This window comes from Labrus bergylta, chromosome 7 (genome assembly GCF_963930695.1).
Source record: "Labrus bergylta chromosome 7, fLabBer1.1, whole genome shotgun sequence".
NCBI classification, from domain to species: domain Eukaryota; kingdom Metazoa; phylum Chordata; class Actinopteri; order Labriformes; family Labridae; genus Labrus; species Labrus bergylta.
Window position 1 is genome coordinate 20,672,758 of NC_089201.1, and position 15,641 is coordinate 20,688,398.

General features: G+C 41.7%; 1 protein-coding gene across 4 annotated transcripts in view; it reads left to right on the top strand.

Annotated features, from left to right (window-relative positions):
- The window catches only part of mon2 (MON2 homolog, regulator of endosome-to-Golgi trafficking), a 38,769-nt gene extending 24,397 nt beyond the window's left edge, over positions 1 to 14,372 (top strand). For 2 of the 4 annotated variants that reach the window (XM_020660308.3, XM_065956994.1), the window contains exons 21-35: positions 356 to 466; positions 1,142 to 1,317; positions 1,491 to 1,653; positions 2,304 to 2,597; positions 3,623 to 3,821; positions 5,389 to 6,032; positions 6,663 to 6,806; positions 7,685 to 7,702; positions 8,197 to 8,325; positions 9,901 to 10,091; positions 10,174 to 10,234; positions 10,318 to 10,441; positions 10,721 to 10,928; positions 12,819 to 12,901; positions 13,356 to 14,372. In XM_020660308.3, coding sequence (XP_020515964.1) covers positions 356 to 466; positions 1,142 to 1,317; positions 1,491 to 1,653; positions 2,304 to 2,597; positions 3,623 to 3,821; positions 5,389 to 6,032; positions 6,663 to 6,806; positions 7,685 to 7,702; positions 8,197 to 8,325; positions 9,901 to 10,091; positions 10,174 to 10,234; positions 10,318 to 10,441; positions 10,721 to 10,928; positions 12,819 to 12,901; positions 13,356 to 13,519 — 2,709 coding nt within the window. In that variant the 3' untranslated portion in view covers positions 13,520 to 14,372. The remainder of the gene's footprint in view (positions 1 to 355; positions 467 to 1,141; positions 1,318 to 1,490; positions 1,654 to 2,303; positions 2,598 to 3,622; positions 3,822 to 5,388; positions 6,033 to 6,662; positions 6,807 to 7,684; positions 7,703 to 8,196; positions 8,326 to 9,900; positions 10,092 to 10,173; positions 10,235 to 10,317; positions 10,442 to 10,720; positions 10,929 to 12,818; positions 12,902 to 13,355) is intronic. The other 2 variants (XM_020660313.3, XM_065956995.1) reach the window with 1 other exon arrangement.
- The last annotated feature ends 1,269 nt before the right edge of the window (positions 14,373 to 15,641 follow it).

The following is a 15,641-nucleotide window of genomic DNA, read 5'->3' on the forward strand; positions in this document are numbered from 1 at the left end:
TTCATTTAACCTTCACATAAACTTAGAATACAAAAATACATTTCTCTATTCTTGAATTCTTTATGCAGATCACCTGGCTTGGTACCTAGCGAGGGTGCTTTTCTGTTCTGTTGAGCCTGGCCTCTCCATGTTTATCTGTATTGTACTAGCTTCCATGATTACACGGTCTGTCGCAGCATATCCTGCTATCACAGGGGAACACAGTTTCTATCACACAGTCTGTAGTTTATTTCACCCACTCGTTTCACACCCACCCACCATGACCACTGCTGGGAGCTCTAAACACCTTCTGCATCAGATCTGTCTTCGCTTGCATGTGTCTGCAATTGTGTGTCGATGTGATGTGTCCCTGCAGGTCTGCCAGCACCCAAACTCCAGGATGAGGGAGTGGGGGGCCGAGGCGTTGACAGCGCTTATCAAAGCAGGCCTGGCATACAAGCATGACCCTCCTCTGGCCCAGAATCAGGTAGCTACCTATACAGGAGTCTGCAGTAAAACAAAAACAACACACAAAACCAAAAATCTACCAAAGAAGGAGCATAATCAACATTTATAAATCACTTTGATTTCCACCTTGTTGCTCTTAGCCATTCTTCATGATATGAACATTGTAGAAACTTGTGAGTGCTTTATTAGGTGGGTGTATTATTTTTCACTACTTATAATGGGTTGTGTATAATGGCTGACATTTGAGAAATCTCCTCTGTTGCAGTGCATGTCATAATAGATAAGAGTATGCCAAATGCTTAAAATGTGGAAAACATAAATGTCACAGCCACTTACTCTTGTCACTCACAAACACACAGCCCGTGACCTTCACCTCAGTGAGAGAGATAAAGGGAACGGCACAGAGCGTATCAAAAGCAGGGCAGGAGAACTGTGTGGAGGTTAATAGAACAGCGCAGAGCCATAAAATGATGACTGCCCTGTAGAAATGCCACAGACAGACACTTCTTCAAAGCCTTTAGTGGCCCCTGGGGAAGCTTTCATAAGTGCGTGTCATCAGAGAGTGCATCCTACCATGTTTAAATGCATCACATGTTAAAAAGAAAATGAAAAATCTTTTTTAATCAGACTGAAACTACACACAAATATCATCTAACAAATGAGTTACCACCTCCCTTGTTTTTTAATCCTTAAGCGGCTGCAGCTTCTGTTGCTGAACCCGCTGAAGGAGTTGTCCAACGTGCTGCACGCAGACATCCGGCAGAAACAGCTGGAGAGTGTCCTGCAGATCCTCCAGAGCCAAGGTGACGGTCTGGGGCCCGGCTGGCCCCTCGTGTTGGGTGTCATAGGAGCCATCCGCAACGACCAAGGGTAAGAGGAGACGATGTTAAAGGCAGACAGGGCTTTACATTAAGATGACCCCAAATAGTTCCTGTTCCATGTTTAAGACAAACATGTCCTTAATTTCTCTTCTCACAACCGTTTCACTGAAGTATTTCAGGGAACTCAACCCAAATGATGTCATGTGTCTTGTTTCCTTCAAGGGAGTCGTTGATCCGAACAGCCTTCCAGTGCCTGCAGTTGGTGGTGACAGACTTCTTGCCCACAATGCCTTGCACGTGCCTCCAGATTGTAGTGGATGTAGCTGGCAGCTTCGGACTACAGAACCAGGAGCTTAACATCAGCCTCACCTCCATCGGTCTGCTGGTGAGAGAACAGATGTTTTCTGGATGCTCAGACATGCACACAGGCTTCCTGCGTCCTCATGTATTGACCTGCAGAGATGATTAAAAAATCTGATGAGCTGGGCTACTAGGGTTTTTTAAGCTAACAATTGAATACGGTAACAAGTCGATTCCAGTGTGTGAATGTGTGCTTATATAAAGGTGACTATGTTAACAGATAATATGGTTTTAAATTACAAAAGATGAAAAAGAAATGCCTGTCCTTACAAACTCTGTTTAAATCTGCTGGTGTGAAGGAGTGACAGGTTGGACACTTTACTTTTACAATAGTTTAAAAGTTGAAATATAGTATAGTTAATTTGATTACACCATTATAAAAACACTTAATTCCTTGTTTTCCATTATTTTATCTAATTTAACCGCACTTAACCACTCTGCTGACATCTTATAGATACTTTATACAGTATTCAGGACATGCAAAACCCGATATTGATCTGTGGTTTACAGGATTACTTCCCGTGGAGTGTGGCAGTTCCTGTGAGATTACTTTATGGTAATAGGATAGCAAAACTGCCAGAAGCATTTTACCAACCTTTCCTCTCCACAATTCCCCCTCTCTCCCCCCCCCCCCCCCCCCCCCCCCTTTTTTTTTTTTTTTTTTTAAACCCACAGTGGAATATTTCGGACTACTTCTTCCAAAGGGGCGAAACCATCACACAGGAGTTGGAGAGGGAGGAGGAGGCTCAGCAGAAGCAGGCCAAGGAGAAAGGAGAGACCCTGAACAGGCCCTTCCACCCCGCCCCTCCCTTTGACTGCCTGTGGTTGTGCCTGTACGCCAAGCTGGGCGAGCTGTGTGTCGACCCACGGCCCGCTGTGCGAAAAAGTGCAGGACAGACGTTGTTCTCAACCATCGCTGCCCACGGGACCCTGCTGCAGCAGCCAACGTGGCATATCGTGGTCTGGAAGGTAGTGTGCAGGAACTTGTTATTGTCATTTTGTTTTACTAGAAGAGGCTCTACTCCATGCAGACTTCTGATAGAAGAAGCTATGAGACACACCAATTCAGATCCAACGGTTTAATTACTTTTCATAGATTTTCTGCATTATTTTTGTATTTATTTAATGTGTGTTATTCTTATTGACATTTATTTGATGAAAACATTTTAACTCAACAGTAATGCAATTCTCTAACCCAACTTAAAGATACACACACATGCACATTTACACATGTGGGGGAGATAAATGTATCTGATCTGCGTGTCAAGCATAAAAAACGTATTTACATATCATTTCATCATAGCATGTCATGTTAAGAAAACGAATGAATAAAGAAATACAAACGTTAGTTAATGAGTCCAAATGTTGCAAAAAGGGATACAAAGGTTCTAAATGAATGGCCATCCCAAAATAAACGCAGCAATTTACCATCCTTTAAAGTTCTGTATCACGATACTACCATACAGTAGGATATGTTTCTTTATGGTACAATGCACTTAATCTTTGTCTTGGACCCACATGCACAACCGATGCAGCCCTAAAGGTCACACATTATGCAAAATACACTTTTCCATGTTTGTCAAACACTAATGTGTCCCTAGCCTGTTTACAAACCCCACAATTATGAGAGAAGTCCATCCTCTCTGTCTTTTTTTTTCGAAAATGTGTGCTCAAACAGGGCCTTCTGAGATTTTCCCATCATGACATCACAAAAGGCAGTAACCCCTCCCCCTGTTGGGTAACACAACTAGGTGTTTGGTCTGGCTTCTTAATTTGCCTTTCCACTGTAAACAAAAGGGCATGGCGCAAGAAAGTCTGAGCCCCGAGGGGCGTGGTCAGACACAGCTCATTTACATTTAAAGCTACAGGCACAGAAACAGCCTGTTCTGAGCAGGGCTGAAATAGAGGGGTTTATAGGCATGATCAAATACAGGATCAGGATTATGGGCAGAGTGCACTTCGAAACAGTTGAATCGTCTATTTGTCACCATTAGGTACTGTTCCACCTGCTGGCCTGCGTGAGGACATCATCCACTACAGCCGACAAGGAGAAGATTGAGTCTGGTGGCGGGAACATCCTCATCCACCACTCACGAGACACAGCTGAGAAACAGTGGGCGGAGACGTGGGTTTTGACACTAGCCGGGGTGGCTCGCATCTTCAACACGAGGCGGTATCGCCTCCAGCAGTTAGGTGAGTCATGGAAGGTATTTGATACTGTTGTACATAAGGTGGACTGTGACACATTGCGAGAGCTACTATAAGATTTTAAACAATTTAAACGATGTACTGAAATGGATTCATAAATCTGAAGTAAAGGTCCAGGAACAGCCCACCTGTTCTACATTATTACCACACATTAAGTCATGTTGAGCTCCATGCTGGCAGGATTTATATTCCAATGAGAGATGACTGATAAAAGATCATCATTAACTGCTCTCACCCCTTTGAACATTTTAGTCTGTGCCAAATTACCAGAGGTGACTCATAATATACAACACATTACGAGCATACATCACATGAATCACTTTAAGAGATGCTTCTCTTCCCACATACATCCTAGATACATTGACTAAGTGTTGCTGGCAATCTAATATCCCTGTATTGGATTAGAATTGAACTGATACCAACACCTGTAACATGCCTCCCACACTGCATTAAAATGTGGTTTCTGTTACCAGCAAATACGACAGTCAATGCCAAGACCTTAAACCGCCATAATTAATTAGCCACCTAAAAATCAACTGAAAACATTGTCGAATTCAGCGCTCTAAAATAGTAGCCCTACGCAGCGAGTTGTGCTATGCTTCCTACGTTGATGTGTTTTGCTGCCACGGGCATTTCCTGTTCTGGAGATCATTTCAGGTAACACATCCCTGATGATACTAAACATTCATTCTTTAAATATCTTTGGTTAAGTCTTAAGGGGCCTACAACTATTATAGCCATCATATCACATCTCTACAGGAATTTGATACCTTTTGCAAAATGTATTGACAGGAGTGGTAGTTCATGTTGCACAGAAGATCGTAATGGACATGCATCCATACATTTTATTTACTCAATGTTCCTATGATAACGAGCCATTTTTAAGTTGTTATCTTGAGCTCTTGACTCTCCTCCGTATAACAGATGTTATGTTCCTATTGTAACAAATATATCTCATTATCTTATTAGACAACAAAGGTTTTTTTTCTCGTGATAATGGGAACTTTTTCTGGCGATCTAGAAAACGAAAGAGAACTGTAGGCTAGTCACTGGTTGCGCATGAGGTATGTTAAGCCTATTTCCAAGTTTGTTTTGGGCTTTTGCCAGTCTGAGGATACAGGGTAAAAAAGTCAAGATCTCAAGTAAACAACTGGAAACTACCTGTTATTAAGGAAAACAGAGTACCGGTAAATCAGATGTATGGCTCCATGTCTGCTTAGGACTACTGCAGTAAAGGCTGATATAGAAAAGATTTGGGTTTGTTAACAGGAAGGACAAAATAGAATATTAATATCTCTATATGGGATTCCTAGAGTGATTTAATGGAGGAGAAAATTAACTAATATTCAAAATATAACTTGAAACATTGTAAGTGACTGATACACCCTCAGCTTTAGTGATAGCTCTCCCCATGTATCGTCTGTGAAATTCTATGAGTTACCACATGTTGGTTTCACATATTGAAGTGCTAATTGCCACATTTTAATTACCGTTGACACGTGCTGTTATAGGAAGTCTCACACCCGCCCGTCATGTTGCTGTGTGTCTGCAGGTGATTTCTTCGAGGCCTGGGAGATCCTGCTGAACCACATTCAGTCTGCGGCTCTCAGCAAAAACAACGAGGTCTCCCTGGCTGCGCTCAAGAGCTTTCAAGAAATCTTACAGATAGTCACTCCTGTTAAAGACTCTGATAGAGCAGGAGATGCACTCGCTGCTATGGGCGTCCCCCCAGTGCTCATCGACCCCCTCTCAGCCTCTGGTCCCGGGAGACCTCTGGTGCGTTCAGACTCTCTAGTTGAGCGGCTGACGCGATACAACGGCGCCGAGTTGCAGGCCCCTCCCCCGGGGGAGGAGTCCGCCTTAGAAGACTCTGCATTGTGGTGGTCGGCGTGGAACACGTGGTATCGAACCGGAACGGACAGCACGAGGCCGCCTAGTGGCCCGACAGAGAAGCTCTCCTTCATCCCCAGCCAGCCCTTCCTCACAGCGCTGATCCAGATTTTCCCAGCTCTCTACCAGCACATTAAGGCCAACTTCAGTATGGAGGATCTGAAGAAGCTGGGGGTCATCCTCCACGGGGCCGTCTCTGTGCCTATCAGCAGTGACGCCTCGCCCTTCATCCTCCCCTCCTACACTGAGGCGGTTCTCACCAGCCTGCAGGAAGCTGTGCTCACTGCTCTGGATGTTCTGCAGAAGGTGGGCAACAGCATTTTAGTACCCTTATCATGTTTCCTAAAAAAATACATATGTTATACATTATGGGTCATAGAAAAAAGCAAGATAAAGGTCAAGTCTGTGGGGATGTCAGACACACACATGTTCATCTGGTTAAGAACACTGCTGGAGCCGCGTTTGTCAACAGAGCTGTCGATCATGACGTTACAGCTGCTCTTTTATTGCATTAAATAACTAATTCAAACTAAACTACTCTGAAAAATGAACAATTGAACATAAATTAGCATGATTATAACTATCATGACAGAAAACAAGTCTGACTTTCATTTATTTGAAGTGTGTTTTAACTTGACTTTAAGTCACCATGACCAAATTCATCATTTCACGCATACCTTCTTTTTCATTCCTGAATTACGATATAAGGACAAAATAGTATTTTGTACCCTTTATTTGATGTTTCTAGATGATACTTTTACTCCTCTTTGGCATAAATACGCCGATCCTTACTTTCTCTTTCAACCAAAAAGACATTTCTTCTCATATGTCTCCACTCAGCCCAGGAAACAATGTGTCAGTCTGTTAAATTATGCAATGTGCAGTCCCGTGGTGGATCTCAGCAGTGTTTGTTCCTCCCTTCCCTCCCTGCTGCAGGCCATCTGTGTGGGCCCGGAGAACCTGCAGGTCATGTACCCGGCCATCTTTCAACAGCTGCTGCTCTTCGTGGAGTTCTCCTGCAAGCCTCCTCAGTACGGCAGGATGGAAACCAAACACGTGGCCAATGCCAAATACAACCAGGTAGGGGGGGGAATGGAATATAGCGGCAATATTGCTTTTTTTTTTTTCTGTATGTCTTTCTACAGTTTGTTTCATAAAAATGTCAGATGTTGTATACTGTGATTCATCTTCGTTTTCTCTTTGGTCATTCTTAACATCATCCCTCTTCTTTGATGTTCACGAAACCGACCCCCACCCCTTGGGTGTAGTTCTTATGAAGCCCCCATTGTGGCTCTTTATGAGGTTGAAAGGGCCCTAGACCTTCATTAGTTGCCCCAAGTAAATTCTTCCTCATATTCCCTGAGTCATGCTTCAACTTGCTGGCAGCACAAAGAGAAATGTTTCACCCAAAAAATAAACATTTCAAGGAAACTTGGTGATCTTTTATTGAAATTAATTTATTCATTAAACCAAGAACATGTTTTTTTTTTCACAACAATGTTTTGATTTTCGGGGATTTCCCTTTAAACCTCTAGAATCCAGCATGTGCTCTGCCTCCAAGGGAAGGATGGGAGTTTCTTGCACTAACACAGGCAGGCTGGTGCTGTTGTGCTTAAAACTCAAGAAGTAAACATTCAATGTCTCTTCTTGATGGTCAGCCTGCTTGTCCTGCATGTTGGGTCCAGACTCAGCCTTATGCTGAACCGTTTTGTTGATCTCAATCTGTTTAAATTGTTTAATAAGAGGATCAAAGACATTTCCACCCTGCCAAACAGATGTTTTGGGTGGTCCTTTAGATTCCCTCTTATGTGGTGCTAGGAGTGAGTGTGTCTTCCCCTAAAACAGTCCTTATCATTCTCTTATACAACAGCACTACAAATTCAACTCACAACACCAGTTTAATTGCGATATCCTCTCTCATTCTGTTTCTTGGGACTATTCACTGGAAACCATTTAAGATCCAGCTGTTTGCACCGGTGAGTTCTGTCATCTCCTTCGGCCCCCCCCCCCCCCCTCTATAATGTCACTAAGCTGTGCTGAATGGTGGCGACCTATCCTGTGCAGTAGATGAGATGTCACACCGCATGGTAGGCTCTCACATCTCATCTGCGTCTCTCACTCACTCCATGCTCCCCCTCTCTGCCTCCCACTAACTGGTGGTCATGCCTCTGTGTGCACAGTCCCTGTGCAGTTTGATTTATTTCAGTTGATTTTTGGTGTTTTTGGTGTTCATATGCACATGTGGTTCTGTTTCTATTTATTTAAGACACACTTTGCAGCATCAAATGAGCTCAAAACTCTTAATCAGTCTAACCAAACCTGAAGCTGGAAGCTTAATTTTTAAATAAATGTGTATACTTGTACAAAGTGTGTCTTTAAAGACTGCTTTTAGTAAAGACTGTTAGGGACGATGGTTTTTCAGATTGTTTGACAGACGTCCCTTCCTGTTTTGTCTTGTTCAATCCTGCAGGCGGAATGGGTTGCCTTAAACTACGTGCCCTTTGCTGAGCGCTCCTTGGAGGTGGTGGTGGACCTGTACCATAAAACGGCGTGTCACAAAGCTGTCATCAATGAAAAAGTTCTGCAGAATATCATCAAGGTAATTTCACCTCGACCGATTATTCATTGAACTATGAGAATAATAATAATCTCAATGTCAATTTGTAAAAGCAAACTCAAGACCTACCTTGTAAATCTGGTTTTTAATTCTAGTTAAGCTTATGTCACTTTATTTCTGTACATATTTATTTATTTTAGTCAGCTGTGTTGATTTATGCTGTATCTCGCTTATTCTTTTTCATTTTTCTGGATTATTAGTATTTTTTAAAAGTTATTTTTGGGGCTTGTTGCCCTTATTAGATAAAACAGCTGAAGAGAGACAAAAAATGTAGAGAGGAGAGAGTGGGGGATGACATGCAGCAAAGGGCCGAGGTCAGATTCAAACTCGGTGCCGCTGCGACGAGGACTATGGCCTCTGTACGTGGGGCTAACCACTAAGCTATCTGCGCTCCTTGGATTCTCTTATTTTGCTCTCATGAATTGTAACATTTTTATCCTACCTCATGCGTTACCTCATCACAAATCAGTGACAGCGTTTCAAAAGTGAACCAGCGCCTGTATTTTTTATTAAAATGTAAAACTTTTTATACCCTGTGCATTGAATGCGGGATGATGGTGCTCATAAACTGTGTCAATAAAAATATAAAAATAAAAGAGCAAAAATAAAAGTATGTATTGATTTAAAAAACAAATCACCAATACCTTCGCAATTTTTTACATCTGTTTTTGTTAGTTTTTTATACTTGCCTAATTAGGCCAGTTGTCTTTCTTAACCTGACTGCACAGCTGTAGTTCAGTGGTAAAGTCTGAAGGTAGCAGGTTCAATCCCTAGCTCCTACTAAAGTGTCCTCCTTAGGCACTTGAAAACCCTGAACCTCTTTTTGGTCCTGCTGCTACGCTGGTTAAGGGGTGAATGTGTGTGAATGGAGAAGTGCTGTTGGACACTTTACGTAGCAGCCTCTGCCATCAGTGTGTGACTGTGGTGTGAATGGGTGTATTTGACATGCGGTGTAAAAGCGCTTCGAGTAGTCAGAAGACTAGAAAAACAGGATATAAGTCCATTCTCTTATTGACCAGTTGATGTTTCACCTGGTGCAGTCTTAAAATCAGATTCTGTGTTATGCAAAGGTTATGTCTGAACCTCTGCTGTAGCTTATCAATGATGTCAAAGTAGTTCTGTTTGATTTCTAACATAACCACCATCCTCCCCCCTGACAGTATTGATCTTAGAGTAACCGCTACATCCTCCATGTGGCAAATGCGTCTGTGTCCGTCTTTTAAAGACCTAACCTCTTACAGCTGACACTGAGGATTGTATTACGTTTCTGACACCTGCGTTTAACGGCTCTTTTCCCACAGTCTCTTACTCTTACTTAAGAGAGTTGATTTGCAGAGGAACAATTATCAAATTTCCCAATGGATGACTCCAACATTGGCCCCAACCTTTTTTCGTTTCCAAAACATGAAGACAATACGTGTACAATCTAAACCTTAGGGAACCCAGCTGTTCTCTGGAAAAAGCACTTCTTTCAAAACGATAGTTGTTAAAAAATGTCTGTGTCCCAAGTCTCATGATTTCTTGCTGTTGCTGTCTCTTCCTCTTATCCCCCGTAAGACTCTGAGAATGCCCCTGGGTTTGAAGTACGCCTGTCCGTCAGAGAGCACCTGGAAGCTCGCCGTTTCGTCTCTGCTCAAGGTGCTGTCTATCGGACTGCCAGTCGCGCGCCAGCATGCCTCGTCCGGGAAGTTCGACACCATGTGGCCAGAGCTGGCCAATGCCTTCGAAGACTTTCTTTTTACCAAAAGGTACAGATCGACACAGTTGTAAAGTCAACAATGCACAATTTTGAAATTCTACGTACCAAGCTCTTTGTTTGTCCATTTATAGCACACCTCCAGATAATCTTTCCATCCAGGAGTTTCAGAAGAATGAGGCCATTGATGTCGAGGTAAATACTTGTCCTAGAATCCAGTCTTTTGAAACCGTTTTGTTTGGCAGCAGATATCCTCATGGTGTCTTTTTCTTTTTAAGGTGGTCCAGCTGATCAGCACAGAGATTTTGCCGTTTGCCAATTTCATCCCCAAAGACTTTGTTGGCCAGATCATGGCCATGCTCAATAGAGGTTCCATTCACTCACAGTCTCCGTCGTTTACAGGTATGATATACATGCTCAAATCATTTGACTCTAGCTGTATTGTTTACTGATATTTCTAATGGGGCAGCAGGGTTTCAAGCTTGGGAATCATATTGAAATGATTAAATCAGAGTTTGGTTGCAAAATTCTTCTCTGTGACTCATCACCAACGATGGCTTCTGCCAAAACTCTTCATGTGTTGAGAAAGACAGTGAAGCCCTGACTGTCCACTCGTTGTAGATCACTCTGGAGAGCAGCGTCAGAGAAATGCCCACCATGTGAACGCTTTTGTTTTGACAGAGGCTGAGATCGACGTGAGGATGAGGGAGGATTTTTCTAAAGTTTGTTTTGAGACACTGCTGCAGTTTTCCTTCAGCAACAAGGTGTCCACCCCGCAGGAGGGCTACATCTCCCGCATGGCGCTCTCTGTGCTCCTCAAGAGATCCCAGGACGTTCTCCGACGCTACGTGGAGGACGAGAGGTTGAGTGGACGCTGCCCGCTGCCCAGGTACAAGCCTCTATACACCTCTGCATAACATACATGGAGCACCTTTGTTGCCCAAAATGATTTCTTTTTATGTTTTTGTACCGATGAGTTTCTCAGAAATCCAACCTCTGGAGTGTGATGTTTTCATCTTAAAGGCATTAAATGCAAAACCCCAAACAACCTCAGCTGTAGCTGTTCATGCATCATTTTTTACATTTCTCTTTTGTAAACAACATAAAACCTCTGCACTTGTTCAGTTTGACACAATGACACCATACAGTATTTCACAGTTGGGAGTAGCTCTTCAGTCTTTAATATGTTTTTTTTTTAAGACACAATGAAAGTTAAATGATGCCCTCGGGGGGAAATGTGCCATTAGTAGAGAAAATGGCAGAGGCAAGGGTGTGTGTGGGGAGTTCAGGAAAATAGGACAATTAGAATATACACGTGAATAGCAAATGCAAGGTGACTTAGATTTTGAGAAAGCATTTTAGAAACTAGCTATGTTATATACAGCATGTATGAATTAAAGAAACAAGAAGATTACAGACTGTATTGTTGGAAAAAAAAAAACAGATCTTACAAAGAAAAGTACAATCTAACAATAGTCAAATTGCTAACATAAATCTGGATTTAACACCAGGAAGAAATGGATTTCACACATCAGTGATTTTACTTTGTTTTATATATGTGGACAAAAAAAGGAACAACTCTTTTTTTAGCTTGTAAGAGCTACATGAAATCTTATAACATGCTGTTGGTAGTCACTAGAGCTTTAGCAGCCTGACTCTCCATCCAAACTAATAGTGGTGTTGTTGAATCACCACGTGAGTATCATGAGTAATCCTGACAATGTTACAGTTGGCCTGTGCTTACTAATAGTTTTTATTGTATCAACACATACTGCCTATTGTATGCTTTAAACATTCATCCCTTCCCCCGTTCCTCTGCTGGCCTGAGCTCACACTACTCCAGGACTAACTGGGCCTGAGCACGGTTACCTCTTGTAACACATGGATGGCTTTACAAGTTTATGAAGCGTGCTTAGTTTACAGAACAGATGGAATCAAAAGAACAAAATTAGATAATAAAAGAGACGTGCGCTCGAGTCTGCGTCCGCACACTGGAGAACAACACAGAGAACATGACAGCTACTTCACTGACCGTGGCTTATTTTGAGTCATTTTAGTCAGATACAGACAGAATACTCCGGGACTTTCTCTAGAATAAAGGCTGTCCACATTGACCCGAGCTTGTGCTGGTGCATGAACTGTACCATGCCAAAGCACACCTCTTCCAAGCGTACCAGGGCCAAGGAAGTGTACCGTGCTTGAGCATGGATCGGAGCACTCAAACTAGTCAAATGAACTGGACTTGAGGGGTGAAGCCAAAGTATGGATTGCCTTAGAGTGCAGCCTTAGAGATACATAAACACTGTATCCCTGTACTTATCTAACACACACCATTGAGCTCACATTAATTTGTGTGCATTGCTCAGATATCTACTTAAGATGTTGGAGTTCACCTGTTCAGTTTATTCTAACTACTTCAATGTAGTGGTTAACAAAGTCTTTCATCTCTAGTGGTTGAGTAATATTTTGTTTGTTTTTTTTACTTTTTCACCGCTTATTGGAGCTGAAAGTCTATCGAACAGATGCAGTGAAATAGTTTGCTTTCTATCTCCTGTTTAGATAACAGGAAATTACTTTTGATTGCTTTGTAGTTATCTAAAGAAACCTTTAAGTCACCTTTTCTGTATGTTTGTTATATATAGTATTTTGAATGGAGGATGCATTCAAGTGTTTACGCTTCCCTTTGTCTCATCCATCCTTTCTCTGTAACCTCCAGGTTTCATGTCACGTTTGTCTCTGAAGCTAATGAAAGTCTTTGGTCTTTTTTTTTTCATTTCAGGCAACAAGTGACAGAGATTATCTTTGTCTTGAAAGCTATCAGCACTTTGATGGACTCCCTTAAAAAGACACAACCAGAAAATGGTGAGTATTAAACTGTGTCAAAGATTGAATAGATCTTTGAGGTGACACAATTAGAATAAATATAAGAACACAATAAAGCCTCTGTATCCGTCACCCAAATGTCAGATAACTGTGTCAGAGTACAGTTGGGACCATTTTTCAAATGAATTTTCATCGCTAATCTGGGGAGAACTGTTTGTATTTCCAGCAAGGTCAATTACAAGTCTTAATGTGAAGCGGCTATAGATTGAAATGAGACATTGTAAGATTACGTTTTTGAAGTGCCCTTCAACATGTTTGCATCACGTCGTCCTCCATTCAGAGCAAAACTCATTTCCAGGCGCCTCTGGGAATTTATTAAGAACTGATTTCTCTGATTGCCTGCTATAACCATTTATATTGTCTTCTTTCTCCCCCTCCCTCCCTGCTCCTCTTTTGTGTTTTTTCTTGTGATCCTTACGTTTACCATCTGCAGTGGATGGCAACATATGGGCTCAAGTGATAGCCCTGTACCCCACACTGGTAGAGTGCATTACATGCTCGTCATCTGAGGTGAGCTCAGCCCTAAAGGAGGCCCTGGGGCCCTTTAAAGACTTTATGCAGCCACCCGTGTCCAGAGTTCAGAACGGGGAGTCCTGACCAGGCTCGCTCACATGAGCTCTTCGCTTTTTTATAATGAAGAAATCTTGAATGTGTCTCCTCGACCCATGTACTTTACAAGTGAACGGACATGAACTCCATGTGAGCCCCATCTTACGGTGACATGAAGCAACCCACAAGAACAAGAGATTCAAGGCCTTCTTGGACCACGTTGATGACCCTGACCTTCATACACTTCATCGTTATGCTTCTCATGTGAGCTGATTACGTCTCCACCCGCCCCGCCCCCTCCATGCTCATTCAGACTGGCTGCACTCTTGTGTTATCCAAGGAGATTAAAAATAATTGCAGTGTTTCCTCCGGGTTTTGTTTATTTTTTTTCTCTCCTGATGAGGACGATTTGATGTACAGTGTGTGGTGATATTGTTGATGATGTAATTAAGAACAAAAACAATAAAAAACTGGGGCTTTATCAATCTTTAAAAAAATGAACATTTAAAGACTTTTGCAACATTTTCAACAGTGAGGATTTTTTGCAAGAAAGCAAATCTTACTGTAACATTCCATGTCATCTTTAGCCAGCCATCTGAGAAGGGATGTACTTGTCTGTATAAAATAAATGGGTCAAATCTACAATCAGCTCTATGCTGTCTGTGTGCTCAGCTACTTGCATGGGAAGTTCAGTATTGATCCTTGAGTTGATGCAAAAATCAGTTCATATTAGTTAAGTCAAGTGATGATCCATGATAAAATATTCAAGCAAACATATCAATCTGTTTTAAAAACAGGTAATTTCATCCCAGATGAGCCTGCCTCATTCCCTTTATTAAAAATATAATATGAAGAATTTCACACTAAAGTGTCTAAATTAATTAAAAACAAACTAAACCTGTTTTTTTTCTTTTGTTTGTTGAGTACTTACACTACCTCTAATATTTCAAACAGTTATCAAACCCAGAGAAGTCCTTCATTCTATAATTGTAACAGGACGTGTCTTGTCGTCGCGGTCTCCATGACAGACACGTTTATCGTTGCCGTGGAAACACCTAATGTTGCGTCACAGACCGCTACGTAACGAAGCGGGAACAGCTGCTGTACTGTTTCAGTATGTGCTGCTGCGATGAAAATGTTATGTAAAGTATACTTGGTAACATTACCTTGTTGGTAAACAAATTCTCTCGCTCTGGTCGGTTTTGTCCTTTCATTTTTACTACGTTCAACTCTGCGTTAATTTTCATCTTGTGTGTAGTAGCCGAGAGAATTAGTCCCATGATTCCCTGTCAACCTCGACGTAATCTTTTATTACTTTGTTTAAGAGCCCCCTAGTGGTGGAATTTACATACTGTGCATTTGAATGATTGCATATGTTTTGTCTTTATAGAAAAGCATTCAGTTATTTCAAATTCACAAATTAGCGTAATGCCTTTACGAGACTAAAAAATTAATTATTTAAATGTAAAAATCCAAAACAATAGTAGATTTAAAAAATGGAATAGAAATGTGGTTATACCAGCCGCTGACTGCAGGTGGCGCTGTTGTTTGGATTTTTGGCTGCTACTTTATTTTGTCCTGTAGGTGGCAACAGTGAAATGTCTACATCAGCTGGTTGCAACCATGACCTTCTTCTATGTTACTCAGTATGTGTACAATTTGGGCAAATATATCGTAAATGGTATGAGCTGTCCGGTTTCAACGTTCAATATCATAATTTCCCCAAAACGGTGTTAATGAAGAGCATGAGGTAAGTTTTTTTTTTTTCTTCTCATTTGGCTAGTGTTTGAGGTTTAGACCAATCATTAGGAACGTGTAAAGAAAATGTTATATTTTGAAAGGCATTGTGTCTGCGTTACATGACTTAACAATAGGATGTTCAATGCACCCTTGTCTAAATGTGTTTGCTATTTTTTTTGTCCTACATTTGATGACTGGATGGCTCTCCCTTGTGGAGAAAATCCAGTCAGCTGAACTTGAATTAGATTATGACTAAAGACTGCACTGCCAAAAATATCAGGCTGAAACCAGACACCTTGAATTTTGCATTAGTTTCACGGATTAAGAATTTAACTTGCATATCTCAGAGTGAAAACTTTTATAGAAATTTAAGGTTGAGGATACAGTAGAGTATTTTGAACAATAATCCTCTTTGGTCTCTTGTACTACA